General features: G+C 32.7%; 1 protein-coding gene across 1 annotated transcript in view; it reads left to right on the forward strand.

Annotated features, from left to right (window-relative positions):
• Nucleotides 1-12,427, forward strand: part of LOC140443974 (uncharacterized) — a 50,121-nt gene extending 37,694 nt beyond the window's left edge. The window contains exon 4 of the mRNA XM_072535521.1: nucleotides 12,062-12,427. Coding sequence (XP_072391622.1) covers nucleotides 12,062-12,292 — 231 coding nt within the window. The 3' untranslated portion in view covers nucleotides 12,293-12,427. The remainder of the gene's footprint in view (nucleotides 1-12,061) is intronic.
• The last annotated feature ends 1,136 nt before the right edge of the window (nucleotides 12,428-13,563 follow it).

A 13,563-nucleotide genomic window follows, 5' to 3' on the forward strand; every position in this document is an offset into this window, starting at 1 on the left:
ATTTTCCTTTACATAATTAGTTTTAGGTTCTAGACGTCAGATGTTTTCATCTATTCAATTAATATTTAATACCTCTACAACCTTTTGAATATTTCCTTCGCATTATCATTCTTATATACTTTTGTAGAATCGTATCGCATTGTGCATTTGATTTTGTGTTCCATACTTTTTTTTAATAAATATAAAACTACCGGTTTAGAGATTTATTAAAATATCTTTAAAAATTCTTAATAGTGTTTCGGGATTTGACTAAATTCTCTTCATTTCTTTATTTTCTTGCCACCCAATATTTATTCTTTGAGTTTTCCAAAAGTTTTAGTAAATATTTTTATTAGAAAAACTTACAAAGAACTCTTTGACTGCTTTAGAGTTTTTTTCATTGATCATTAGATCTGCGTGATCTCAGTTATTCGCAATAATATCCCATCAGCCTTATAAAGGCGAATCATACTTATAAACAGATGTTATCATAGTCTAGCAAAGTACTTGGCTAACAAAGTCTGTTTAAAAAACTTGTATAACACTATTTAACATTGATAGTCCCCGTTCTATCATATGGATCAGAGACCTGAACCCTAACCAAAACAGATAAATCCTCTCTAAACATTTAAAAAAAGGTTCGCAAGATATTTGGAGCCGTCTGTGAAAATAGCATATGGACTTTAAACTGCAGAATATCTACAAGCATATGTTTTTGTGAAAAAGACATTACCACTATAATCCACTAATCAAGCGCAACCGTCTGCACTGGGCTCATGTGGAAATGAGACGATGGGTAGACCAAAGTTGAGGCGGATAGACGAAGTAACACAATGTTGAGAAGATCGCTGTTGCCAATTGGATAATCTAAGCAAGGAACAGAACAGAATGGCAAAGAAATTTTGAAAAGTTCAAGGCTATTTAAGGGCTATAGCACCATGATAATGACGATAACGATAAAAATTATAAAGAAGTAGACTAAAATACACTTTGAAAGAATTGAAGTTAAGTAACATTTTGACTAATTCAAGTCGTTCTTAGTCATTAATAGAAGATCTATTTTTTCGTTATTTAGACCTACAAACTGCTCACTTATTATTTCTTTATCTTTTAGGACATCTTTCTACTGACATACGAATAGTAGATTTGTAGTCAAAAACTACTTTCCCCAATCTACGTTTATCCATTTATTTTATTAGTCATACCAGAAAAGATGCTTTTTCTCTTTTTGACTTCTTCGTTCCTTATTATATTCATAAGAGCCTTTCCCAGCTGTCATTCTTAAAGTCTTCATCTTAGGCAATCTTAATTTGCCTTTACAGTGATTTGTACCGGTTCTAGATTTTTTACCGTACGCGAGTACGGTTACACTTCAATTCCTGTTGTCATATATTTATTTCTCGGTATCATTTTCTCAAGCATCTTCATGCAGCTTCAGCTTTATTTACCTGATGATTTATGGGACCATGGTTACTGTAGACCGCGCTATGGAGTAGATAAACTGTATTACTTTTTTGTCATCAATTAAGATTCTACATAGCAACGTATCTTTATTAAATTTTTGTTTCCTGATTTATCCGTTAGTGTGACCATTTCTTTTTTCTTTATTATTGTTTTTTTCTTTATTAATAAACGAAGCTCGTTGGCATTAACCAGAAACAAATATTTTAAAATACTAATAATATGTATATCGTAATAACAAAAGTTGCATACGAAATATATGACACATAATTTCTGATGAGTGAAATTTCTGGCTGAGCAGCTACAACTATAGAGGACGCGAACTCTTACGTTAATGACGTATAAAAGATGTGATTGTCGACCCAAGACACTTGGTAATTAGCTTGGATGTAGTCTCACTACGACATATGAAATATGGAAATACGTGTTTGGCAAAGAAAGGTGATGGATAGACACGACTGGAGAGAAATTCTTGAGGAGGCTAGGACCCAGGTAGGGTTATACATGACATGTATTCTTAGTATTTACAAATATTTTGTAGAAAAATTATTAGTAATTATACGCTAAAAATCGCCAATGCCACATAATACAGTTAATCTAACGTAGCACTACTTGAATAAAAGCTATTTCATGTACAAAGACCAAACAAGGCAAAGAACCACCGGCACCTATGGCATCACCACTGTAACTGGTAACAGCAAATCTTTATATGCAAAAAATAGAAAAAGTAATATTAATAGCAGAGTATTAACCAAAACTATGGCTTGCATACGTTGAAGATACCTTTATCATCTAGTAACATGGAAAAAAACACTTTATTGCAATATATAGAACAGAAGAAAAACTAACAACTTTCATTATCAGATGTGTTTTTAGATCCTGCACAATTACATTCGGTTATTAAAACCCTAATAAAAAGATCTGAAAAACTGACAGACGTGGACCAAAAGAACAAAAAAAAAATGCAAAAAGTTAAAATGGCATTCAGAAAAAATGGCGTCACCTCTTTAGAATTGAAAAAGGAGAAAAATTCCGTTACAAAACGGAGACTATATTTAACAACAACAAGAAAACCTCATCAATAATACCAACCGAAAAACAAAAATTCCGTTGAAAAATCAAGGAGTATACAAGATATCTTGTGAGTTCAAATCGTACATCGGACAGAACAATTAAAGAATACAGGTAAGACGAGAAGAACATTAAAATGCCATCGAATGAGAAAAATAGACGTCATCTATTATGTACCATAACATAATATAAGAGCAGGATAGATTATAAACTTGAATAAAATAACAATGCAAGTTTATATTGAAAATTAGACCAAAAATAGAAATTTAAAAATGTTCAAAAAGTTTAAATACAAGAATTGAAGTACAAAAACTTCTAAGTGCATGAAAACTAACTCTATAAAAAAACATAGAAACCAAACTGACGAATATAACCCGGCCCACTGGCACGCATACAGGACCATTTGCAAGAAGTAAATATACATAATTATATTAGTTCTTTTCTAACATCTAGAAGAAGCAGAACGAATCTGATTTAACAATCGCCAGGCTGATGTTGCAGGCAAATCGTCGTTAAAATAATGGTTTTTCTAAAACTATACTGGCTAGAGTAGTCGCTAATGTCCAATCAAAGAACTGCAAGAAGAATAAGACATCGAATAATTTTTTTTTGCTAATTATTTATATTTTAGAGATTCTTTTTCTGATATTATTTATTGGTACTTTGCAACAGTGTACACAAAATTATGTTAATTGTGTTTTGGTTAAATGTAAATCAAAAAAATAGTATTTACCAACCACTCATTTTCTAGCCACTGTAAACAATGTTAACCGGAACAATAAATTTTCATGTTATTATCCATATATTCTCGGCATTCCTGCTACACCCAAATCTGACTTATAATGGATATAAATTGCCTCATTTCAACTAACGGTAGTGATACGCATTTATTATGTTTAATTGCTTTAATTTCCAACAGTTTCAAATCGTAAATATGTGTAGTCTAGGGGTAGTGAGCGAAAAAGAATCATAAATGCATTAAGCTATATAAAAAAACTTGAATATTTTGCAATAATAATACAACATTCCATGATATCAATGACTTGGAAAATATGGAAGATTTTTGTGTGCACGTGCCGGTTTTCTAGAGACTTCCGATATGCATAATTAAATGAGTGTCACTGAAACGTGGGAGATGAAGGGAGAGTGAGAGATATAGAGATAGATATGTCTTCCTTTTGTCGTACTACTTATTAGCAGACTTATAATAAGGAAAATATTCATTTAAAGATGCAATGAATTTGCTCATAAATATGCACGACTTTTGTCAATAATACGCAAAAAAATAATTTTTGTAATAATATGCAATATAAACCAACTAATAGCCAAGATGTTTAATGAATCATTTTGGTATAAAATGTTTGTAATTTTTTTCCTATCAACATTATCTGAAACAGGATTAGACAAAAAAGTAATATTTTTTCGTAAGGTAGATTAGTTGGATGATAAAACTTGGCCAATTCTTCTTAAAAAAACGTGCAATTGTTAATGAATGAGAATGGTATTTTTAGACTTGTATGGCTTTAATTAAGAGCACAGTTAGTTTTTGTCATTTTTTACGAATTTTATCACAAAATTATTCATGCACAAACTACAAACGTGACTAATCCTCGTCCGTCTTCTTCTTCTTCTTCTTCTAATGGCGCTACAACCCTTTGTGAGTCTTGGCCTGCTTAACAATGTTCTTCCATTCTGCCCTGTCGGATACTTTCCTTCGCCACTGCCTGATGTTCATGGTTTTAAGATCCCTCTCTACGTCGTCTATCCATCTATCCATCTTTTACGGGGCCTTTCTCTTGTTCTGTTTCCTTGGGGCTTCCATCTCTGGACTACTTTTACAGCTCGATTATCTGGCATTCTTTCTAGGTGACCAAGCCAGTTTAGTCTTTGTGACTTTACAAATCTGACAATATCTGCGCTCTGCATTAGTTCATCCAGCTCGTGATTCATTTTAATTCTCCACGAACCATCGCTGCATTGGGTTGGTCCAAATATCTTCCTTAGTATTTTGCGCTCAAATATTCTCAGTTGATTTTCATCAGTGGTTGAGAGGGTCCACGTTTCACATCCATATGTGACCACTGGTCTAATTACTGTTTTGTAGATTCTCAGCTTAGACTCACGATTCAGTAACTTACTTTTCATTAAGTCTTTGTATGCATAAAAGCACTTATTACCGCTAAGAATCCGTGCTTGTATTTCTTGACTGATGTTGTTGTTGTCATTTATTATTGAGCCTAGGTAGGGAAAAGTGGAGGCATATTTGTAGGTATGGTTGTCTACCTTTAGATTCTCATGTTCATTCGATTTTGTGCACTCCATATATTTTGTTTTGCTTTCATTTGTATATAGACCAAACGTAGCAGCTTCTCGTTTCAGTTCTATAACTTTTTCGCTTAATACACTTTTGTTGCGGCTTATTATGGCAACATCATCCGCATATGCGCATATTTGCATAGATCTTGTATTAATACAGCCGTTTATATCCAGTTTTCTAACAACAGCTTCTAAAGTTAGATTAAAAAGTGTTGTTGATAAGGCATCCCCTTGTCTAACTCCATTTTCAATATCAAAGGCCTGCGTCATATCTCCATCTATTTTCACCATAGCTTTGGAACCCTCCAGAGTCATTCGTATAAGTTTAACCAACTTATTGGGTATCCCTAACATAGATAGTTGCTTTAACATCTTTTGTCGATCTACTCCATCAAACGCCTGTTTGAAATCGATATACAAGTTGTAAATAGGTATGTTATAATCCTCGTCCGTATATTGTCTGATGTTTCTAAAATGCCGAATATTACCTAAACCTTCTTAAATTTAACTTACTAAAGCCGTAGCAAGGCTCTTGCTGAAATCTGTAAATCTTTTACAAATTTTATACAGCTCAAAAAGACAGACAACGATAATCGTTTTCTTTTAAGTCTATCAAAATAGGTGGTGCTTTTGTCGCTAACTACTATAGAAGTGGAAATAGCAGGTCACATTCGCTGATTTTCCGTGTATGAGTGTGTATCTAACCGACTAACCAACTAAAAAGTATATGTCACTCAAAAGTAAGGAAAACTTTATCTTCCCGATGTCGAACGTCAACACCAATGCTATTTTGTTAAAATGAAAAATTCTGCCACAGTTTACAATATAAATTGTCAAACACAGATAAGAAAAATAAAAATGACAGACATACAAATAAAATATTCGAATATTTATATACTACTATAAGTAAAACGATAAAAAATAGCTATTAAAAATGGATTTCTACTTTATAGAGAAAATTACAGTTCGAAAGAACAAAAATATGAATGAAGCAAGAACATTCTGAATATTATTTTAAAGTAGACAGACGCCAGTAAAACTTGTTCGATACAATTTCAAGAAATAAAAAATTTTCATAGGTTATATTTACTGCAGAAATATAAAAAAATTGATAAAGAAATCAAATAAATTGATTTATAGTCCAGTCGTCAGAGAGTTGACCTCTAAAAATCATTGTTCTGAAGCTATTTTCTTGTGGCATTTTAAATTAATTTATATTTAAATGTATTTTAACCTTTAATTGTGGCTTATTCCCATTTAAATATAAATTTACTCTAAAAATCATACGAACAAGATGAATTTTGCCTAGAATAATAATTAGCTTTGGAGACCGGCCCTGGCAAGGTACGGTTAAGTTGTACTGATATCGTACTCCTAGTTTTTAATAAAACCAAGTGGTTTTATTAAATAGTTTTTTAAAATTAAAGTGTTTATCTACTAGATACTACTACGTAAGTCATCTATACGTAATTATTATTTTATTATTGTGAAAAGAAAACGTCAAATAATAAATATACACTACCGTACAATCATTTTGTGAGGTTAGCTGCTATAAGTAGCTTATAGTAGCATGCGATTGGTTTTTCATTTACCAGAGTCGGAGTAAGGCCTTCGCCACCGCAGCTTAAAATGACTTCACACAATGTAAACACCTTCCGATCTGACCAGTCCAGTAAATCAACGTTCGAATATCACAAACAGTTATGCTTCAGCCGCTTCACATTCTTTTCCGAGTAAGAACCAAGCAATATTTGTTGTATCGATAATGCTAAACTGCACGATTATCTCATTCCTTTGGGTACAATCATCAACCCAAAAAATATTATTTTTTCATCTAGATTATCTCATAATAGAATCTGCATGTATTTGGCAAACAAAACCGTAGTAGATAACTTCATGACACAACATGGCTCTATAGAAGTACTCGGCGAAGTTGTAACAGCACGAAGACTTGTCTCTCCAGCAGAAAGACTAGTCTTGTCTGGAGTCTGCCCGTCAATTCCTCATCAAGTATTAGTTAAAGAATTACAGAATATCGGTTTAAAGCTTATTTCCCCAATAACATTTCTGAAAATTAGGTCGACTCTTCCCGAATATAGTCACATATTGAGCTTTCGGAGGCAAGTTTATATAAGCCCTATAACATCACCAATTCCAGATTCTATTCTAATAAATTTCGACCAAACACCTTACTGCATATTTTTGTCACAAGGTACACTCACCTGCTTTATTTGCAAAAATGCAGGACACATATCATCCCAATGCAAAACCAGTTTAGTAACGGAATCAACTCATATTGAGTCAAACAATGAAGTACCAAATCAAACAGCTTCAACAAGTATACTACACAAGGTACCAAACACCCAGCAGTCATCAAGTTATCCATTATCAAATCCGAGCATATCACCTACACCTACAAATCTCAACGACAAAGAAACTACTAATACTCCTACTCATGGCAACACTTTTAATCAACCTCCTTCAGCAGCAATACCGTTTTCACAAACTTCGGAAGCAATATTTTCCAATCTATCAGCTCCTTTTCCATTAGATACAACTGCAGAAAATTCTAATAAAACTGATACATCATCACAATTTTTTGAAACAACCATTTCAACCAATCTTACAAATAAAACTACAAGCTCGACTTCTGTCACTACCAATGAGTTTGCTCCAGTACTTCCAAATGTAATAAAGCCACATCATCTAAGTGAAAACTCTAATAGCAATTGCGAAAACGCAAGTTCTTCCATAAAACGCAGTATTGGTGAGATCGACACGCCCCCTTCAGATTCAGCAATTTCATCAGAAAATCTGTTTGCAAAACCCAAACTCTCTAAACCAAAAAAACCACGCTCATCTAAAGTCCAATCTACACGGGAAACTCTTGAAAATTTCATTGATAATCATACCCCACCATTCGTTTTAAATTTCCACCAATTGTCCTTACTGATTGATAATGTCCAAGGCTCCCTCGACACTATTAGCGTCGTAAAAGAATTTACAACTGATATGGCTGGTTTACTCCATCTTTTACAAAGCAGCTATCAATATGCAAATGAGAGATCTACAAAAAGCAAGTTTACAAAACTTCAAAAGAAACTACACAACCACTTAGGGAAAGAGATTTCTGACTTAGATAGTGACTCTTCTGTAGACAATCGTTCAGTATCATCTAACTCTCAGGAATAACAGGAAATGAAGAAGCTGACAGGATTGCACGAGAGGCAATTTTAAGTGATTTGTCGGAGCCGATAAGCAAGTGTGTTTCCAGTGAATTAAAAGCTTATTTTAAAAAGTGTTGTGTTTGTGGCGAAATGAGTGGTCTCAAACTAATTCCAATTTAAATAAAATCAAAAATAATGTGTCTCAGTGGTTTCCATCGTCGCGCAATAGACGAGAACAAATTGCGGTTGCGCGTTTACGTCTAGGACATACCAGATTAACGCACTCCTACCTTTTCACAAAGAAAAATCCACCTATATGTGATCAGTGTAACGTCCGATTAACAGTCGAACACTTTTTAAAAATTTGTAGTAAATATGACCAAGAAAGACAGCGCTACAAGATCCACTCGCTCTACCACAGGCTTTAGGTCAAAACTGTTCCTGTGACAATATAGTGAATTATCTTAGATCCATAAACATTTTGTATAATCTGTAGGTGTTTAACTTTGTTATTTATATTTTGTTCCGTCGCTAATAACCTTTTGGTGGATGCGACATCTTTTTCTAATAAAAAAAAAAAAAATTAATTAGCTTTGACGAATTGTGACCTTTTCGCCGTTTATGTATATATATTAACCAAGAGTTAGTGTGCCTAGATAAATTAGCACAGGAGATCTTCCGGGGTATGTCATACTCCAAACTAAACTAACACAGGAAGTTAAAATTTTTAAATTTAATCACTTAAAATGGTTAATCTTGGTTTTTTACTTATTTATAATTCAAATAAATTAAATATGGTACTGTAAAAATCTTATATTTAAATGGTAAACATCATTTATCCAACCTATTGCAATTATGCTAGTCAAAAAACACAAGTGAACAATAATACACCCAAATATTATGAAAAATTTTATTGATCACACAACTCTAAATAAACTTATAACCTAATATTCTACAAACTAAAGAAAAAACTGTTAGTATTAATACATTAAAAAATAAAAAAGTTACGCCTTTTCAAAATTGACGTAATTTGAACACGTCATTATTGCGTGTTCCAAACAAATTGGAGTATCACATCGCATACATGTAAAAAGTCTTCCTATCTTTATTTCTTGGACAAACAGAACATCTACTGCTTGTCCTTCATTGCTTAGGTCCCAACTGATGTACCTCTGGTTGCTGATTATCACGTAGTGGTCGATGCAAGAAAGTGGTCTTCGTTGGTTTCAAAACTCAGAAATCAGCTGCACACCCAGTTCTTTCAAAAAAATTCGTCTTTTTAATTTATTGTTTTTTGTATTTGTTGTATATATAACTTTAGCATTCACTCCAGCTGTATTCAAAAACGAAAAAAATAGTGTTAAAGTCCAACGACGACTATTTCTTGATACGCTGTAATTAGCAGATAGCTCATCCAATGTGTCTACACCGCCTTTGGTTGAATTGTAAGAGTCGATAATTTCGGGTAATTTCTTTTCGCCAGTATCTTCAATTATAGTATCATCATGATGCAATGTAGAAAAGAGGATTGCATTTTTTGACTGTTTTGGCACATATGAGACAGCCGTTATATCTTCTGTGAATGCAAATTTTGAACTGCGAATTTATCTTCCTCGTGTGTTCAGAAGTGCTGCTGAAATATGCCTTTTGTTCTTCCTAACTGTCCCAACCGAATTAAGATGATGAGTCTAAAGTAAATTGATCACGAGCGGTAAACCAGTTATCGAAAATAATATTACATTTAGTACCAGAAACTGGCCCAATCAAACGTTCAACTATATTTTGCGTATTGTTACTTTATCGGAAAGATCCTTGAAGAAATGACACAAGTCCCCAGAACGATTCCAGTTTTTCGTCTATTGTAAGATGTTGACTTGGTATATAGTGTGTCTTACAGTTGACAACGAGTTAATCAAATATACCTCTAGTTGCTGCCAATTTGTCGATCTGTTTCCGTTCTACTCTATTTTTCACATTGTCGAATTGCAAACATTGCAACAAAATGGAATATCTTTGTTGTGACATTATTGTTCGAATAAGATCAAATAAGATCGCTGCCATCAATATTCCAAAGATCTGAAATATTTTATTGGTTTGACTTGTAAAGTCCCGTCAAATAGACCAGGCCTATAACAGCTTTGATTTCTATTTTGTCAGTATCTTTGACTAAATGCTAATGTAGTGCATCGTACCGTAGGGCTTTCGTCGCTAATTTTACATTTGTATAGTCAACAATGTCATCTAACATTTCTTCTGCAAAAAATAACAACCAACAATCAAGAACACTTTGCTTTTCTCGTGCTATTCCTTTTACACTAGGTAAATATGTAATTAGATTGTCCGATCTTGTTCTCACTTGTTTGTTTTTTGGAAGCTTGAACCACTTTGATTTGTCTTTATAGAATATGCGAAAATATTACTAAAAATTTAAATCATTTTAACATGCTAAAATTAAATAATCTTTTATTAAAAAACATAAAAATATTTCAGTTACCTTCCTTGATAATCTACAGTGTAAATCAAAAAGTTTTCAAAACAACAGTTTTTAATATTAAACAAAAAACTCTCGAAAGTAAGCAAGGTTCTGGAAAACCAAATATATCTATCGCTCATGAAGATCGTACGCATTTAAAGAAATTAGAAAAAAATCTTTTTAAAGATGCAAAAACAACAAGAATTATGTCACAGTTTCCGGGAAGAAAGACAACAACTTGGCGCAGATTTATGGCATCAAATAGCACCGAACTGCAGCAAAAAACAAGCTCTTATACCACAACAGAAGCAATCAAGACTTGTATTTGCTTTAAACCATCAGCTATAAAATCAAGATTTCTGGGACATGGTAATATTTACAGAAATTTTTTCAATCTTCTAAAAAGGGTAAAATTGGGGTGTATAGACCAGATAATAATAGATTTAATGCTCTATATGTTGACAGATATTAATTAACTGGTCATTTTAGCCCCAATGTATGGAGATGGTTTTTATCTAGAGGTATGTAAATGGTATGGCGTGTTGATGGCTGGTTTGTTGGGCAGACGTATCTGAATATTCTAGAATACGTTAACACTGCACACTGCATACTGTTCACACTGCAAATTTAATAGACCATTGGCTTCAAAATGACAACATCGAAACCTTACCATGACCCAGCTACAGTTCAGATTTAAAACCAATGGAGGATGTAGGAGGCTAATTATAAAACGGTTGTATCGGCGTAATTTTAATACTTAAAATGCTGAAGAGCTGTGTCACAGTATACAACAGGTTTGAGAAGAGCACTCTGAAGCTTATTTCACCCAGATGGACCGAAGACTACAAGCTGTTATAAATGCTAACGAAGATATTACACAATATTAATTTTATTTTTACGAACCTAAATTTAGTATAGTTTTGGTCTTTCAGACCCTCCCTTTCTTTCGAGAGTTTCTTGTTTCCTCCATAAAACTCTAGTAGTGCTTAGGATAAAAGGTTTTGCTGCCTCTGATAGTGTTCAGTTATCTTCTAATTTGGTTACAATTCTTGCTTTAATATATTGTTAAGTTGTTTGTTGTATTCCTTAATAATAATAAAAATAATAACAACAACCTTATTTTATGTAAAAACTATCTATGTTATAGACTCTTTATAAAATGCAGGAAGTCAAAATATTATCGAAATTTAGACACTAATGATTATTACAATTTATGAATTAATATGCAGTTAATTGTTTGCTGTTTGTTTGTTTATTTTACTGTTTTTCTGTCAATAAATATAATGCAATGTCAGACCAATCAAATACACTGCCCAAAATGGTCAAATCTTACTAAGAGTCGTAGTTTTCTTTTAGGAACCAGCTGTACTTCAAAGTGACGCAATTTTGGAAACTAAGTGATCTCTAAAAACATAGATATTACCAGAATTTAAAAGGAGTATTTTATTTAAAAGCAAAAAAAAAACAAAATGATTAACAATATTTATAAATAATATAAATTCATCTATATTTTTGTTATATATTTTCTATCAAAACATTCATGTTTTTGTACAAACTCAATAAATTCAATTACTAATATATTTTTCTCTTTTAGCTCGCCCTTGTATTGGCCAGTATCATTGGTTTGAAGAAACTCCTTAGTGGAGGAGAGAAACATGTCACATACGAAGTAGTCGCTCAACCACATCACGAGCACCACGTCGAACACAGCCATTCCGGGGGTGGATTTGATGCTCACGGCGGTGGCGGCGGCGGATGGGGAAGGAACTTCGATGCCCAGGCTGCTCAGAACTTGGCATACAGTGCCCATGTTCCATCTAATTAAATTGTGATTTTCCTCGGTTTTACCGACACCATATTGGTGTAGTACTTTGGAGTTTTAACTGTAATTTATTTTATTTAATATTTATTTATTTGTGTTTTGTTAAATTTGTTGCAATAAAAAAATGTTGTTACATATCGTGATGATTTTTTTTGCCTCTAAACCTCTGTTTTGATATAAATTGCAATATTTTTTTTGGCTTTACTTAAATAAGTATACAGTGATGACAACAAATTAATTATAAGACCTTTTGTTAAAACTACATTCTCAGAAAACAATTCTAAAAAGACATATTTTTTTACAGGATTAATAAACTCTCACTCATAATCAATGAAGTACTTAAATAAGCTAAAATAGATAAAATTATATTTATATGTTGTGGTTAGTGAATATTAATCATGAGTTAAGTCGCTATTTTTCAATAGCACTGCTATTTGCGATTGCTATTTTTAAATCGCTGCTATTTTTACTAACTATTGCTATCGCAGTTTTGTTGCGATCCCATATATCACATAACGGTTAATAGCAGGTAGCGATATATCTTAGCAGCGAAGCTAAACATTATTGGGATAGAAAGAATGATCGCAGTCTTATTGTAGGCATCTTATTTATGATCGCACAATTATGTTTGGGTATTATTGCGATTCGTTAGTATTTATCATTTTTTATATTTTTATTTGAAAGTTGCATGGGCAAATTAGTTATAATTTATCTAATTTTAGCATTGTTATCAGGTTATACCTCGATTATATCACTCAATTTACTGTTTTAAGGTACAATACTAAAACATATCTAACCAGCATTTTGAATTTTGAGAAAAATTTGCTTTTTCTGTACCATGATTATGTACCATAAACAGTAAGGTATTATTCAATATTATCACAATATTGAATAGACAGGGCCAAGTCACACACGCTGCTATAATAATAAAAAAACAACAGCGGAATGATTCTCCGCAATAAATTAATCAGAGAGCCCAAAAGGGCGACAAACACTCCGCCAGGAGTGAATAAGCCATGATGATGATGATCACAATATTGGTAATTCATATTTAGAAATAATAACATATTTGTTTTCTTATCACTGAGTCTAGTTCTTCTTTCATTTAGTACTTGCCTAGCTTTTGAAAACAGCCTGTCACACTGTATTGAGGAAGCCAGAGTACATAATTTTTCTTTTGCTATTATTGATAAAGTGGGATAGAGGTATTTGTGTTCGCGCGACCAGTTTAAGGGATTTTCTTGGTAAAATTTCATCCTCCAAAAATCCATGTA

Source organism: Diabrotica undecimpunctata, chromosome 6, assembly GCF_040954645.1.
Source record: "Diabrotica undecimpunctata isolate CICGRU chromosome 6, icDiaUnde3, whole genome shotgun sequence".
NCBI lineage: Eukaryota > Metazoa > Arthropoda > Insecta > Coleoptera > Chrysomelidae > Diabrotica > Diabrotica undecimpunctata.